The sequence below is a fragment of the Ornithodoros turicata genome, chromosome 7 (genome assembly GCF_037126465.1).
Source record: "Ornithodoros turicata isolate Travis chromosome 7, ASM3712646v1, whole genome shotgun sequence".
Lineage (NCBI taxonomy): Eukaryota > Metazoa > Arthropoda > Arachnida > Ixodida > Argasidae > Ornithodoros > Ornithodoros turicata.
This window is the reverse complement of record NC_088207.1, coordinates 57,091,586-57,108,384: the sequence shown is the minus strand read 5'-3', so window position 1 is coordinate 57,108,384 and position 16,799 is coordinate 57,091,586. Positions and strand designations below refer to the sequence as shown.

At 44.0% G+C, this 16,799-nt stretch overlaps 1 protein-coding gene across 9 annotated transcripts in view; it reads left to right on the top strand.

Moving 5' to 3' along the window:
• The window catches only part of LOC135401697 (uncharacterized), a 180,837-nt gene that overhangs the window by 46,142 nt on the left and 117,896 nt on the right, over nt 1-16,799 (top strand). For 7 of the 9 annotated variants that reach the window (XM_064634228.1, XM_064634224.1, XM_064634221.1 and 4 more), the window contains exons 12-25: nt 197-283; nt 666-712; nt 1,159-1,193; nt 1,616-1,713; nt 1,781-1,893; nt 6,391-6,431; nt 6,504-6,535; nt 7,662-7,787; nt 8,350-8,443; nt 8,551-8,659; nt 9,732-10,091; nt 10,163-10,205; nt 15,917-15,995; nt 16,052-16,152. In XM_064634228.1, the coding sequence (XP_064490298.1) occupies nt 197-283; nt 666-712; nt 1,159-1,193; nt 1,616-1,713; nt 1,781-1,893; nt 6,391-6,431; nt 6,504-6,535; nt 7,662-7,787; nt 8,350-8,443; nt 8,551-8,659; nt 9,732-10,091; nt 10,163-10,205; nt 15,917-15,995; nt 16,052-16,152 (1,365 nt within the window). The remainder of the gene's footprint in view (nt 1-196; nt 284-665; nt 713-1,158; nt 1,194-1,615; nt 1,714-1,780; nt 1,894-6,390; nt 6,432-6,503; nt 6,536-7,661; nt 7,788-8,349; nt 8,444-8,550; nt 8,660-9,731; nt 10,092-10,162; nt 10,206-15,916; nt 15,996-16,051; nt 16,153-16,799) is intronic. The other 2 variants (XM_064634227.1, XM_064634225.1) reach the window with 1 other exon arrangement.

Genomic DNA, 16,799 nt, shown 5'->3' with positions numbered 1-16,799 from the left:
TAATGCGTGCTAATACTATCCCCCAAAAAATGTGTACTGACCTACCGCTCAAATAAACGGAAAGAGTAGTGACTGACGGTAAACTAGTTTGTAAACTATTCAAGAACCGAGTGCCAAACTGACACTGAGAGGAGATTGGCTGGTTTCTAAGACAATGCGGAGGTCACTGTGAACACGTTCAATAAACTCTTTCCAGCTGATCTCAAGCTTGAATCTGCAGACTCCATTTCGTGGAAGGACAAGCAACCACCTGTGGGGTGGGGTATCTTCGAGTAGCTGGCAGGTAGGTGATGTATCTGTTGGTGCTGTTAGCCGGACTCTAGGGCTGGCTTTATCAGTTAAGATAAGATAAGATAACTTCATTTCACACTTCCATGTGTGGGGTGTAAAGCAGGGCAAAAAGGCCAGAGGCTTGACAAGGCCCTCTAACCCCTCCAATTTTAATGAGAACGTAAACCAATACACAGAAAAAAATGCAGTCACGCAGTCCATGGACAAGAATTGTGCAACACAATTACGCACAAAAAACAAAACGTAACTATCGCACCATTAGTGTTCATCAAAGATGCACTGTTTATTTTATATCCAATATATTTTATTATTATTATTTTTATTCTATATTATATTAATATTATATATAATATTTTTCTCCTCGTGACTTTCAGAACAGCCTGGAGCGGCGAAATCTTTTCAACACACTGCAACAAAATGGGTGAGTTTCTTTATGAGCTGAAATTTCTTCTTGAACATTTCTTTTTCTGAATGCATTTACTGAAAATATTTTGTGCGCAATGAATTGACAGCATTGGCAGATAATTGGGGCCCCAATTAAATTTGCTACCGGGGTCTGATAAGCACTTTATTGTATGTTTTCCGACGTTGTGTTTGCGTCAAGCTCTGTGATGCACTACAAGGTGTGTGCTTTTGTTTTTATTTGACAAACAATCAATGAAACAAAACTTGATCTCATGAAGCTAATCCTTTGTAATCAAACGTGAAATCCGATTATTGATACGGTGATTGATAGTGCTGCTACGATTTCAGTCATATTTTATTAAATGTTACGTTTAATGTTATTTAATTTTAATATAATATTATAATTTAATTTAAAAATTTAATTTAATTTAATAATTTTTCGTGCTACACTTCTGCTTTCAGGGTGCATTCTATTGAAGAGAGTGCGAGCAGTGAAGGTGAGAAGGAATTTCATTGCTGCAAAATTTGATTGACCTTGGATGCCTTGTGTGTGTGTGTGTGTGTGTGTGTGTCTTTTTTTTTTTTTTTCTCATTTGATAGGCTAGGATATTCCCCAAAGGGTACAGCTATGTGAAGGCACACGAGATGCCACAAAATTAAATAAATGAAAAGCGTGTGCCAATTTTCTGTGGGTCAGCAAGACCATGTGTGTTACCCTTGACCTTCGACGTACTCTGAAAGAAAAGTGCTTTGGAAGGTACTTCAAAATAGGTTTAATCCGACGTGCTTTCCACGACCCATTGATTTAGATTCGATGTAGTTCAATTTTTCGCATTCTTGATATATTTTTTTCCACCCGCACTTCCGTAACAATCCAATGACCGCGATTCTGCCCCTTCCTTTGTCCCTCTCTCCCAAGAGCTGGCAAGCTTTGCAGAAGACCATGACTTCAAAGTTCACGAACTGCTGCAAAGACTGGACGACAAGGAGGAACTCATTCACGACCTCAGATCGAAGGTAAGCTCCGCACGTAACGATTTTGAGGAGGGTTTCATCCGAGACTGAACTGGTGGCTTCGTCCCAGCTTGAACGGACGCAGGAGGAACAGGCCAGCCTGAGCGAGAGGATGTCGCGCATGCAGCGGTGCCTGTCCAATGTGTCCAAAGCCATTTCCTGTAGTTGTTGCGTCATAAAAGAGTAAGTGCAGTTTTACAACCCCTTCACATTTTTTTTTCACGTCGTTGTCATCGTCGTGGGGATGTAAACAGTGTTTGAAGTTATGGTGTTGGGCTGGAGTTGCGGGTAGTGACGTTAGTGGCATTGAAAACCTTTCGCTAAAGTTTTCTTGGGACCCCCATATTGTGCGTGAACATTTATTCTGCTCTAGTAACGATACAAATTTTAGCGAGATAGTATTGCGGTAGCCCGTGGTCTGTATACTAGAACTTTCTATTATAATTATATAATATCTTGCGAGGAACGAGATTCTTATTGTTTCTGCCAAGGGAAACTGTTTTACGTTGTGTGTGCCGTGCGTGTTACGCAGCGCATAAAATCTCTTCGCGGGAACACAGATTTAAAGTGGACACAGATTTTTGGAAAACTATCGAGCGATCTTGTACATAGTGCTTTAGTGTAGTAGGTTTCCATACTACGTTATTTAATGCGGACGTGAATGCTTAAACAGAAAAGAGCAGGAAAAAAGGAAACCTAAGACGAGAAAGGTGGAACTTTTTGAAAGATAATCAGCACCATTGTTGCTGAGTATGCTGGAAATCAAATCCATGTGTCCTTCTGCTCTGGAGCTGAATTGAGCAGTATGAGAAACACCAATTATTCATGAGAGAACTGATGTTCTGAGGCTGGAACAACATAGAAGGGACAATCACATACAAGGCCTCAAGTTGCCTAAGAAATTAGCGACGAAAGATAATCTTTTCATCTTTCACCAATTATTCGTTTAAATCATGATTTTTTTTTAGCTTTTAGCTTAAAACAATAGTTCTTTTGAGCAGTCTTGGGAAGTAACGTAGAAGCAACTTACTTATAACTATAGCTGGTTGCTGATTTTGTTTAAAGTGACCGTAAAATGTAACAAGGTTACTCGGGTATTACAATATTTTCCACGCGCTGGTTCTCTAGAAAAATTTTGTTGAGGCTTCAAATGCCCTGTTGTTTTTCCCAAGCGAGAATTTCACAAATTCGGTTATCTCACACGCAGCCAGGACGGCCTTAGACTAACTCCCGCGGCCTTCTTCAATTGAATTGATTCAATTAATCCGCTGCAACGTTACATGACCTTACGCTGGCCCATAGGAAATCCTCTGTTTATAACGGCATGATTATGCTTGGACAGACTATTTTTCTTGTTACAGTTATTTGACTTTTAAAAATTTAACTGTAAAGTATAAGTTACTTCAGAGCTGTAACTAGTTAAATTTCAAGAAGAACGGTAACTGCAACCCAGTTACTATTTTTGTAGGATAGCTCTAACTTGGTCACTTTTTCGAGTAACTTACCCAAGGCTGCTTTTGAGATGCTACTCCATTTAAAGCGCATAATTTTTTTCTTTGGTTTTTAAAAAACGAAAGCTCCAACTCGATAATTACTTCACCCACCGGTATATTATCGGCATGCAAAAAGTATTGTGTGAACACGTTTCTTTACAAATTGCGACACCTATAGCTAGAAGCACTTCTTGCAGCTACGAAGCATCCATTTCTGGCTCCCGCCAGCTAATGAGGTGCTGAAGAAGCGAGCTGCTGGTGTACGGACATTAAGAGCATGTGCGGCCGATCCTCCTAATCAATACTTCCAACAAAAAAAACGTGCCAAGAGCAAGGAAGAGGGGATAGACTCTCCCTCTCAGCTCCATCCTCCTCCTCCTCCTCCCAGGCCGTCCTTGTAGTTATTGATTTCTCCCATGCGACGAGCGAGGGGGAAGGATGCGGGAGAGAAGGTTGGGAGGAGGGAGCTCTGCATCTCTCCCCAAGTCTCTAACCTCGCGAATCTCTCGTGCACGAAGGAGAAGCATCACCGCGAAGATTTTTCGTGGAGATGCGGTGTCTGGCTTACACGGGCACCCCCGTGGTGCCGGGTGTTGTTTGCCCAGCGTGGGTGCAAGCAGTGGTGAGGGTACTATGAGTGGTGAGGGCGGTCGTCGTGCGAGAGTGTGGGTGTGCAGCTCCTCCTGAGGGTCGGTTGAGAGACGGTATGGATGTTGGATAATGGAGAGCAAATAAGTGTGCGGTAAGAACCTGTTGTTGTTCTTTCTCAACTGGGGGAATGTTTGGTTTTCTGGTTTTCTTTTTTTTTTTTTTTGTGGTGGTGGTGGAGTTTTCTTATCGATTGTGCTGGGGTGTAGTGCGGTGTACAGGATGGTGGTACGAATGTTGCCGGTCAAGAAAAGTGAGAGTTTTGCCTCGCTCGCATTTAGTGTTCTGTTACTTTTTTTTTATGTACGTTATGTGCATTTAGTTGTTGCAAGAGCCGTGTCAGAAATAGTTGAATCCGCTTGAATGTCTGCTAGGTACCCACCTATGGAAGATAAAAGACGACAGTAAATATCTACGCGTTAAAGAAATGTTAGGTATGCGAGGTTATCCGCAGCGTTACCCCATATCTCAGGTTTACGCTGAGGAGTACGAGCGATGTAATAATTTCTTATTCTATTTTTTGTGCGCTCTCTGCTAGTGTGTGCTTTGGTGTGTACCTTCACTGTGCCCCAATGGGGCAGGGGATGTTGTAGGCCCCAGTTTTGTTGACCCTTTGCACCCGGCGTGAGAAGATACGGAATTCAACATGTCCCGCTTTCCCGGGTAAAAGCTACACCTGGGGTGTGAAAAATCTTCCAACTTTTATGCTCTCCTACCATCATGCGCACTTCAGTGGAAAGCCAGTGAGCATCTGAGAGGGTGCTTTCGAAATTGACTCAATGGTACACACCATTCGTGGTACCGAATTTTGTCGTACACTTCGAAAAAATACATTGAGGCGATGTGACGCTTCACGCTGTGTGCGATTTCGTTCATTACATCATGCGTGCAATTTTTATACATTTTACAAATTACAATATTCTCGTTGTGTATGTCTCATCAGTGTGTTATGACTCCCATCACCTTCCAACTTCTTCATTTGTAAAAAGAGAAGAAAAAAAAATTGTCTGGTGCTTTCGGGCTCTATAAGACTTTTCCATTTTTTTTTTCCTCTCTCCCTCTCTTCCTTGTAGTCCTCACCCATGTTCATCCTCACTAATATACATGAGCTCAAGGAAGTTTGGAAAGTTACCGTTCCTAGTGGACATGACTCGGCCGCCGTTGAGAACACGGACGCCCTCTAGCCAATGGGGAGCTGCGTTTCGTGCTGCACCGACCATGGGCAGCAGGCGCTTCTCACACAAAGGTGTCGCCCGCAAAATAGAGCACGGCACGTTGTCCTGCCCGCTTACGAAACGTAGAGCATGCTGCACGCATGTGTAGAGCAACACATGACAAAATTTTGCCTGTTTGTAGTTGAGCCACAAAGTTATTCCCCCCCTCGTGCAAGCTTTTTTGTGTGTTCGCGGATTAACGGATCTGGAAGTGCAACATCGAGATTTGGTTTCTCGTTGTGTTTCTGGCTGTTGTGTGCTAGTGACATTGTTTTGGAAAAGGGTCCCACGCAGCTGAACAGAGTCGCTGATAAAACAACGCACATGCAGGCTAGCATGTGGTGAAGCTGCACACTAGTCAAAGCTTGAGTGTGGGTGCACACACACACACACAAAGTCCAATGTTTTCTGTGTGAATGTGCTCGGGCTTTGATAAGTATTAAATCTAGACGTGTCCCATACACACTCGCACACATTTCACACTCATTCCTCAATCATATCATTCATCAATCAATCATTCCTCACACTCAATCATACACACATATTTCGTTGTATGTGGCCCGGTTTTATCCACAGTCCAGCTAATAAGGAACATCACACAAGTTTGATTGTGCAAACTACACCAGGACTGAATGATGTAAAATTTGGAATTTGTGGTTGCATTTATGGCAAAAAGTATTCCATCATCAACACCATCGTATAAAATTTGGTGCCGTTCTCCACGTTCAGGATGGCTTGTGCGACAAAATTTTTCACTGATGTCGCACTTACCTAATGTGTAATGTTCACAAGAGCTAAGGAGACTTATGCTTGAATTTTGCAAGTTCAGCATGCCGGCTTCTTATTCAAGTTTCCAGACTGTATTCTCCTCAGCATGCTTTCGCACTTCTGCATCATTATATGGAACTCGTCTGGGAAGCCTCAATATATCTAGTGCCATTCTAACACCTGGTATTCACGTTGCCAATAACAGATGCATATTATTATATATTGTGCACACATACTGTTATGTGCTGCTTTAATATGTTATGCCGCTATCTCGATGCCAAGCATCAGGATTGCCTTCTCCTATGCATTTGCTCACTCCTGAGAATGCCAACTTGCAGATTCCTGCTTTGTAAACACTGCACTGTGTTCCACCTGTTTGATAAAAACACGAGTACATAGTTACCTGGTGTGTCCATTAGTTGTTCTCACACTCATACTGAATGTTCCTGCACGTGCAATGTGTATGGCTTTGCACTGCTTATAGAAGCCCGTTGCCCTGCTTTTTTTTGTTGTGTGCGACGCGTTACTCTGACTCTGTTCCTGCCTCTGTTTTTCAGAATCAATGCTGAAGCCATCCGCATGCTGGAGTCCCAATGTGGTAAGTGTCACTTTCCAAAAGATATTTCTTTTCAGTTTGCTTCTACCAATCACAATATGACTCTTTTTACAGACACATCAGCATTATTTGCTCAATTAAAAACTGTAAGTAACAAAAAAAAATCTTTAATCTGCAGTATGCTACGACAGTACGTCTCTGCGCACGAGAGAAAGAAAAGGTTTGAGAAAGCACGTGACAAAGAGGAAGCTACATGGACCTCACTGCCAGTTGTGGTACCTTATTTGAGAAAGATCCAATGAGATCATTCTACGTGCAGGAAGGGAAAGGGAAAAGCTGAGGGGCTGAGCGAAAGGCTGGCCTACTGTCGTAGCATATTGCATGCTGTTTGAAAGGGTATTACGTACTGGACAAAACCAGACATTTATTGCGAGAGTGTACGTAGTGTAGCTACATAACTTAAAGGAGCAATGAGTTAACATTTAGTGTGGCTCTAAACATGGGCATACCGAGAGGGGGGCAAGGGGGTACCCCTGAAACTCCAAGGTCGCTCATGAAACTAGTGCACTCTTTAGTCATAGGTCGTAATGATTATTCTCGGATGTCATAATAGGAACATCTCAACACCCGCCCAGTGCGCAACGTCCGCCTCCAGAAAAAGATGTAGTAGTAGGGGGTGGGGTTTGCACTCTTGCCCCTACTCCTCCCCCCTGGAAGTGCTTTGCCCCCACCCCCACCCCCACCCTTGGAAAAAATCCTGGGAACGCCCACGGCTCTAAACCCCGTCTCATTCGTCGAGCTGTCCATCAACAGCCACGATGCAAAATATTTTCGCTCAGCGGCGTATTATAACTGCGCAATCAAATTTACAAAAACAGCCGCAGAAAGCAGGCACGAAACGGCCGACACGATCCTCGTGTGCCGCAGGGAAGTTCCCGTGCCTTTTTTTTTTTTTTGTTTTTTCTTTTTCTTCTCAGCTCACGCGTCAGTTATACTTGCTTAAGCTGAGCTGTGCCGTTCTATGTGACGAGCGACGTGCCCAGGGACCACGTTCTCAGATAAGCTCCTTTTCACAAGTGGAGCATTTTTTAAATGTCTCCAGAACAGAGGACCGTGTAGGCCACCTGCGCTCGTCATTCTCTCGCAGGAGGTCATTTTTTTATTAGTTGCAGAACACGTACGCTGCCGCGAAAAACAAACAAAAAAAGAATTTTTGGGGTCACCTTGGTGGTCCTTTAATGTACGCACACTCGTATATTCTCGCCCGAACAGGAAAACCGTGTTGTGAATGCCTTCCAAGAAGGATTTCCCGAAGACATAGTGAGCGGTCAGATCAACCTGGAACTCCAGACCTTGCGAGCACAGATTGCGAGAAGCCAAGCAGTCTTAGCGTACCTGGTAAGCTTAATCGCACGCACGTTTTTTTTGTTTTTTTTTCCTGCTATCCCTCGTGCTTTGCTATCCCTACGAACTTGCCGATTGGGATAGCGGATGTGCAACAATGAAATGTAGAGCAAAACAACTCGTCAGAATGTTTAAAAAACTCTTTGTTGGCATAAAACAAACGGAAGACTGAGTTTCTGTGGGCCTCTGATATCCTGCCCATTTTGAGGGGATGCTCGATTCTGCGGACTTCAGGCGTTTTTTGCTCTATTAAAAGTTCGACTGTTGTTTCTGCACAGCCGGGTGAGTTTCGGTGATTTCGGTGACGACCTTCTATGCGTCTACTCCCTGCTGTGCTGTAGACCTCGGAATGGGTACGCACGATATCCCAGCTTTCAAAATTCCAGACCTTGAAAGCACAGTTTTACAAAATCAAAGCTTATTATCTGCGAGGTCTGAGAATGATTCATCTGGCATAACCTGGAACGAAGTGTCACAACCCAATTAGGTACACAAATGCAAAAACATTGATTGTTTGATTGATTGTCTCGATGGTTGTACCTGTCTGCCTTTATAGCAGTCGAGGGCACCACGTGTTCCCGCAAGAACTCCGTCGGATCCTACAGCGTCCCGAAGGGTTCAGACCTCTCGTCAAGGATGCTTCGAAGAAGGTGCGTTCTACCTCGATGTCTTCCTTCTTTTTCGAACGTCACCCACGTTGAGGTGCGGAAGATCGTTGAAAGGTCGAATAACACACGGAGCCACGTTGTGCGTGCAGGTAGCCATCCGGAGGACGAAACGTACGACGTACCGTATGGAATCCGCAAGTCCACAAGGAGAACGTTCAGCCGGCAGCAGTCCAATCCAGAAGCCTGTCCAGCTTGTGGGTATGTATTCACAACTCAGCATGACTAGGCTCTTTAGTGTCGTCTACTTGTGTTTTGTGTTCGTGTCCCTACACCACCACATGGAGGAGGAGATGAGGAGAGAGATGGAGAGAGAAGACGTTTTAATGTTTTGTTCGTTGTAAAATAAGCCTCGCAGCATTTACTATGTTCTTGTACTTCGCAGCAAGATTGCTTCGCTTACGTCATTATACAGTCAACCCGTGATTTGTGAACGGTTAATGTTCCTGGAAAAAATCGTTCATAAATTGTTCATAAATCCAGGGTTTTGAAAGAGGAGGGGGGGGGAAGTGCCTTGTCCCAGAGGGGCGCGCGGGTATAAAGAGAGGGAATTTGTAAATCTAGGGTCGTCTCTATGTGCAGTAGAACATGTATGCAGTGAACATATGGATGTATAGTGAGGTAAACCTGTGGCCCCATGTTTTGTAACCCCGACCATGAACTTGTAATACAGCGAAGCTTTTTAGTGGTTCGACCAATGTGAACACTCTCTGCTTTATCCTTCCTGCAAAATACAAACAGCGGAAAGAGAGATGATGGTCATGCAGTGAGAGTGAGCAGCATAAAATGTACCAGCCTTGCCGAGCACGTCACCAGCGGTTCATTCAGGATCCGAAGCGCAGGGTGGTGGCAAAAAAATGGGGGTTGGAGGTGTGTCATTATAACAGTTACGTCATAACAGCTCAACGTATCATTGCCGTCGACATGTCACTACGGCTGAAATAGCAAGGCCCCCCCCCCCTTTTAGGGGGGTAGGGGGTGCACACGTAAAAAACATTAGGGGGTTGTCGCCAAACATTTTTGAGATCAACTTTTTTTTTTTATATCTGCTATTTAAATGTTTTATAAGTGAGTGACTTTCCATTTACCGTGGTTTACATCTCAAATTCTGAGATAATTTGGTTTTATTTGTAGTTAATTTGGTCTGGTTTTGCTTTAATTGAACAGTTCGTTTTTACCTTGCCACACACGTCACCGTTTTGGCGCACTACGGCTTTAGTTGCTCGTGCGCCACAAAAACTGCAATCATCATCATCATCATTTTCCCCCTCAGGTCCGACCTCACCAGCCCCCACTCCTCACCATTGCGCCACCACCCACGACTGTTTGCAGCACGCTCATGTCCAGCACTGCCCGCGTGTGAAGTGCCTACCACGAGGGGGACTCAAACTTCGACTGCCGCAGTGTTGACGCGGGACTCTCAGACGGACGTGTCCGAACTTGCTCACCTGCCGAGTGTTGCCTTGGAAACCGTGACCGAAGTGGAAGTGAAGGAAGAAGAGCTCGACTCCCCCCTGCCCCGGAACAGGAGCAACAGTTTTGTGCGTGCCATTCGGGAAGGAAATCCGAACCTGGTCGACGCCGAGCCCTACCAGACCCGAGTGGATTGCAGGGCGGAAGTGCACAGAGAGCAGTGAGTCTTAACGTACTTCTTCTTGCGGCGCTCTAAAAAGTGTAAAAAAAAAACTGTTCTGACCTTGACAGGACCCCCGAAGAAACGATGCCTGCCAAGTCTCGTTCCCCAAATGTAAGTGTATTATGATGTGAAAGCTGTATTGTGTCTGTCTTCTTTGGTTCTCTCACTGTTTTGTGTTTGTATGTGTGTGTGTACGTGGGCCTTCCTCTTCTGAAAGTACAGAAATTTCTTGCTGTGACGAGGAGAGGGCGTGAAGTATCTCCGTTCCTGCGTTGCCAGATGATAAATTTAAGAAAATTTTTGGCATTGAAAATGCTAACAGACATAGTAATGTAGGATCATGTCAACGAAGAGAAATGTGCGTTGTTTCCGCGCATATTCCGGGTCTATGTACCAAGAATTTTACTTTCACAAAGCATGGGCAAGATCTGTAAAAATCCTGTCCTCTGTGTCTTCTTAAAGTCTTCCACACATCCTGCCGTGAACTCACTGGCCGACAGTTGGCAGTGCTGCTTATGCTTATGTGCTTAGAGTATGGACTGATGGGCTTATGATCGACGTTATTCGTGATACGATGATGATGATATGACAATAGTTAATGGTGATATCATGATCTGTTGTTATGCATAGGAGTGTTTTTGATGTTTGGCTCTCTCTCTCTGTATTATTAGTTCTCTTTGTATGTATCGTTCCTGTGCTCCCCAGGGAAGGGTTTTAAATTTCTTTAGTTTTGCTCATAACTATTTTTTATTTTTATATATTGATTTTTATATATTTTTTTAGTTTTGCTCGTAGTTATTAATATTATACGAATGATTGTTAAGGAATATCGTGATTGCTTACTGAGTTGTCGGCTGCAACAGTTTTAGAGAAGCTCGCTAAAGTCTCGCCCAGGAAACTAGAAACATGGAACCCTTTTGGGGGAACTGTACGAAAGCCTGTCTGTATATTCGAGATCTACGTAAATTTTGGTTCGAATGTGTCTAAATTAGACCTGGGGGCCCACCATTAGCAGCCATTACGAGCAAAGCCTGTAATCGCAGTCATCTCTGCCTGTTTGTGTAATAGATATCACGAGTTTGAGAACTTGCCGGTGCCCAAACTAAACTAAAACAGACTGTGGCATTAACAATGATATATGACGTCTAACATTGACTTAAAGTTCGCTTCTCCACAGCGTAGCTGTCGTTAGAGGGAAGCGAACTTTACAGGAAACGGCCCTGATAGCATACTTGGAATTCACCTGGGGTCTCCAAAAGCTTTACAATAACAGAAGTGCGAGTGATAAAAATCAGCCGCGTCACTGAGTATGCGCAGTACCTGCTGATTGACTGGTCCCTTCGACGTCACGCCAAAAATGGGGACCAAGGGGATGTGATCGAACCTCACTTCCCCATAAAAAATAAATTAAAAAAACTGACTTTTGTACGGAAGAGATGCCGGAATCCCGAGACATGAGTGATAGCGAACGTTAGAGCACGCAAATTTAGAGCTGCAAAACGCCGCAGCAGCAGCTCGTTCGCGCGGCCCCCAGATAAAGGCCGAAACGCGTGGAGCGTTTTCCCGACGATTTTACGACGCACGTGCGCGCGCCGTGCGTGTGACCTCGGAAAAAACCAGTTTTTCGACGAGCGCGGGGAATACGCCGGAGTCTTTCGAGACTACCGTGCGTCTGGGCGCGCTTTCCCGTTTTCCGAAGAGTGGCCGCCAGAGGCGATGGCCCTCGTGCGGCAAACAAAAAAGCGCGAACGGTACACTCTCATCATCTCGGCAGACACGCTCAGATCCCTAGACTGTCACCAGCGAGAACTTAAGAAATGGATCATTGGGGGAAATTTTCGCGACAGCGACAGGGAAGTGACGCGGGTTCGAATCCCGGCACCCGGCTGTGCTGTCTGTCGCTTTACGAGAAACGAATCCGTATACAGTGAACCCTCGTTATTATGACCATGGTCGTTCCCGAAAATTTTGGTCAGAATGCGGAATTGTCATATTAACGGGGGGATTTGCAGATGTTTCACTGCATTGTTCCCCAAGAGTATGTTCGTAAAGCGTGTTTGTCAGATTATCGGGGGTCATATTAACGAGGGGTCACTGTACAGTGAACCCTCGTTATTATGACCATGGTCGTTCCCGAAAAGTTTGGTCAGAATGCGGAATTGTCATATTAACGGGGGCATTTGCAGATGTTTCACTGCATTGTTCCCCAAGAGTATGTTCGTAAAGCGTCTTTGTCAGATTATCGGGGGTCATATTAACGAGGGGTCACTGTACAGTGAACCCTCGTTATTATGACCATGGTCGTTCCCGAAAATTTTGGTCAGAATGCGGAGTTGTCATATTAACGGGGGCATTTGCAGATGTTTCACTGCATTGTTCCCCAAGAGTATGGTCGTAAAGCGTCTTTGTCAGATTATCGGGGGTCATATTAACGAGGGTTCACTGTACAGTGAACCCTCGTTATTGTGACCATGGTCGTTCCCGAAAATTTTGGTCAGAATGCGGAATTGTCATATTAACGGGGGCATTTGCAGATGTTTCACTGCATTGTTCCCCAAGAGTATGGTCGTAAAGCGTCTTTGTCAGATTATCGGGGGTCATATTAACGAGGGTTCACTGTACAGTGAACCCTCGTTATTGTGACCATGGTCGTTCCCGAAAATTTTGGTCAGAATGCGGAATTGTCATATTAACGGGGGCATTTGCAGATGTTTCACTGCATTGTTCCCCAAGAGTATGGTCGTAAAGCGTCTTTGTCAGATTATCGGGGGTCATATTAACGAGGGTTCACTGTACAGTGAACCCTCGTTATTGTGACCATGGTCGTTCCCGAAAATTTTGGTCAGAATGCGGAATTGTCATATTAACGGGGGCATTTGCAGATGTTTCACTGCATTGTTCCCCAAGAGTATGGTCGTAAAGCGTCTTTGTCAGATTATCGGGGGTCATATTAACGAGGGTTCACTGTACAGTGAACCCTCGTTATTGTGACCATGGTCGTTCCCGAAAATTTTGGTCAGAATGCGGAATTGTCATATTAACGGGGGCATTTGCAGATGTTTCACTGCATTGTTCCCCAAGAGTATGGTCGTAAAGCGTCTTTGTCAGATTATCGGGGGTCATATTAACGAGGGTTCACTGTACAGTGAACCCTCGTTATTGTGACCATGGTCGTTCCCGAAAATTTTGGTCAGAATGCGGAATTGTCATATTAACGGGGGCATTTGCAGATGTTTCACTGCATTGTTCCCCAAGAGTATGGTCGTAAAGCGTCTTTGTCAGATTATCGGGGGTCATATTAACGAGGGTTCACTGTACAGTGAACCCTCGTTATTATGACCATGGTCGTTCCCGAAAATTTTGGTCAGAATGCGGAATTGTCATATTAACGGGGGCATTTGCAGATGTTTCACTGCATTGTTCCCCAAGAGTATGGTCGTAAAGCGTCTTTGTCAGATTATCGGGGGTCATATTAACGAGGGTTCACTGTACAGTGAACCCTCGTTATTGTGACCATGGTCGTTCCCGAAAATTTTGGTCAGAATGCGGAATTGTCATATTAACGGGGGCATTTGCAGATGTTTCACTGCATTGTTCCCCAAGAGTATGGTCGTAAAGCGTCTTTGTCAGATTATCGGGGGTCATATTAACGAGGGTTCACTGTAATGCTGTGGCCTTACGTCACGAGACGTCCGTGATCGCGAGCAACGCGTTTTCCTTTTCCACCGAAAATTGGGTGCCCCATGTCGAACGTCCCCCCGCGGACCTATACTGGGCAGATTGTTGACGTCACTATCTCGGAATGCAGAGTGGACGCGTTCACAGCGTATCCACGGGGGCCAATAGCCGTGAACTCTTACGCCTTGCGGCGTAAATATATGCGGGTCTTCCAAAGATAAACGGTTATAGAATATTTATTTCCAGACGCAAGGTACACACAGTTCCCAACCGAGTGCGAAACGAGTGATTAAATTCTTTCCACTCTGTTAAACTCTGATAGTTCCTTACAACGATGAAATCTGATCACATTCGATGACGAGTGATAGCAATAGCGTCGATAACTTGGCCAGAGGCCAATGTGAAATGTAAGGTGAGCATAAAGGCGGTTCTTTTATTTTTATCGCTATTAAATATGCTTCGCCCGTGTAACGTGTTTATGGAGACATTTTGAAGTATATTGTCCAATTTTGACCTCCTTTCGTTACTTTACGTTTTTTTTTTAATTGTCACTCCCGACGAAGTCATTCATACCTGTAGAGCCCTGGACCGGCAATCCAGAAGATGTGGGTTCGATCCCTACAGCTGGCTAACCTTTTCAGTGACTTTCTTCTTTCATCGTTGGTTCGTCTTGTCTACTTTCTTTTTCGACGGTTGAACTTTGCACAAGGTATCGTTTTCTCATCTGAGTGTCATAAACTCGGAGAGACGTCAGTATAAGTATATCGGTGAAGCAGCTAGAACCAGTTTCGCGTGGATGCGTTTCTGCAGCATTCTGCAAGCGGGACAACCAAGTTTTCATCATCTTCAGGAAATAAAGACCAAGTTTGACCGTCGTAAATTCAGTCTTGGGTAGTAACTAAGTTACTTTTAACTTTTAACTGTAACTAGTTACTTTTGGGGTTAACTAGTTACAGTAACTAGTTACATTTCCAGAAAAATAGCTTTTAACTGTAACTAGTTACTTTTGGGGTTAACTAGTTACAGTAACTAGTTACATTTCCAGAAAAATAGCTTTTAACTGTAACTAGTTACTTTTGGGGTTAACTAGTTACAGTAACTAGTTACATTTCCAGAAAAATAGCTTTTAACTGTAACTAGTTACTTTTGGGGTTAACTAGTTACAGTAACTAGTTACATTTCCAGAAAAATAGCTTTTAACTGTAACTAGTTACTTTTGGGGTTAACTAGTTACAGTAACTAGTTACATTTCCAGAAAAATAGCTTTTAACTGTAACTAGTTACTTTTGGGGTTAACTAGTTACAGTAACTAGTTACATTTCCAGAAAAATAGCTTTTAACTGTAACTAGTTACTTTTGGGGTTAACTAGTTACAGGAACTAGTTACATTTCCAGAAAAATAGCTTTTAACTGTAACTAGTTACTTTTGGGGTTAACTAGTTACAGGAACTAGTTACATTTCCAGAAAAATAGCTTTTAACTGTAACTAGTTACTTTTGGGGTTAACTAGTTACAGGAACTAGTTACATTTCCAGAAAAATAGCTTTTAACTGTAACTAGTTACTTTTGGGGTTAACTAGTTACAGTAACTAGTTACATTTCCAGAAAAATAGCTTTTAACTGTAACTAGTTACTATTTTTGTGAATGTAACTGCAAAATGTAACTAATTACTCGAAAAAAAAGTCGATCCTTTTTTACGTACGTGCACACGTCGTATTTTTCCCTGCGGGAGAGCCACATATTGACTTATACAGCTTGTGGTTAAGTGCAATAATACTTTTATCGCGCTTAAGTAAAATGTAAATAAATGTACGTTTTTTAGCGATTGTATCACCCTCTCATGGTCATTTTTATAAAAAGTAACTGTAGTGTAACTAAGTTACTTTCTCCCAGTTATTGTAACTGTAACTAGTTACTTGACCAAGAAAGTAACTATAACTGTAACTTAGTTACTTAACCAAGAAAGTAACTATCACTGCAACTCAGTTACTTTTTAGAAGTAACTTACCCAAGACTTGTCGTAATGTTTGTCGAGATTTATAATGGGGAAGAGACACGGCCGTTTACCTTTAGGCAGCGTATGGGGCTTTCTGCGAGAGAAGGAAAAAAACTCTGACTGAAGCTCGTTTGTCTTCTTCCTCAGATGCCCGAAGTGACGGTAGAAGACGTTGACGCCAGACCGGATTCCTCTCTCGCGTCCACAAGGAGGAAATCCCTATCGGGTGAGTAAGTGTGTGTCTGTGTGACATGTTGACGTTGGATGACCTTTCGTGAGCAGTGCGTTTCTCATCCCTGCCAGAGGTGACACGCAGTGCGGCCATCGACTTGGACCATGGAGAACCCATCGAGGAGGAGACCATCGACGACAGCCAGCACAAAGTGAGTTCCGATTTTTTTGTGTGTTTCAGTTTGTTGTTCCAATGTGCCGTTGTAATGCTGCCATCAAACGCTGCTATTGACGTCGCGGTCCCCAGGCGTTTTCAAGCTGCGTCATGGCAGCTTTTTGTCTGGGACCACCGCCATCTCTTGATGGAAACGGGGAAAAAAAAAAAAAGAGACTGATACGGTTGAGCGTGACGAACGTGAATGAAGCGTGACGAACACAAGATTAAAGCCGTCGTCGGCTCAGTTCCATCACGTTCGCCAGATCTCGCCCGCCTCGTTGTGTGAAATGGTGTTGCAGAAGGACGTACTTGTCCCGTCCGTCCGTTCGTCCGAACGAGGCAAGTCGTCGGTAGAGTGGTGTATTATTTTACGCGCCTTTACCTGCAATCAGTCGATCGATCTGTTTGAAATGTTCGACTACTAGCTCGTTTCACGAATGGAGTAGTTTCGTAGAGTCTGTTTGCTTTCGCGCGGCAACGCGTTCTTTTTCTCGTTGTCGTCTTTGCGTGTCTGTACGTTCATTCTGCCTGCGCGGCTTTTTTCCCCGTCACTCACCAGTCAATTCTGGAACCGCAAGAAAAGTAATCACGTTTTACGTTTTCGACGAAGCCTGCTACAACGACATGCACCCGAGCATATCT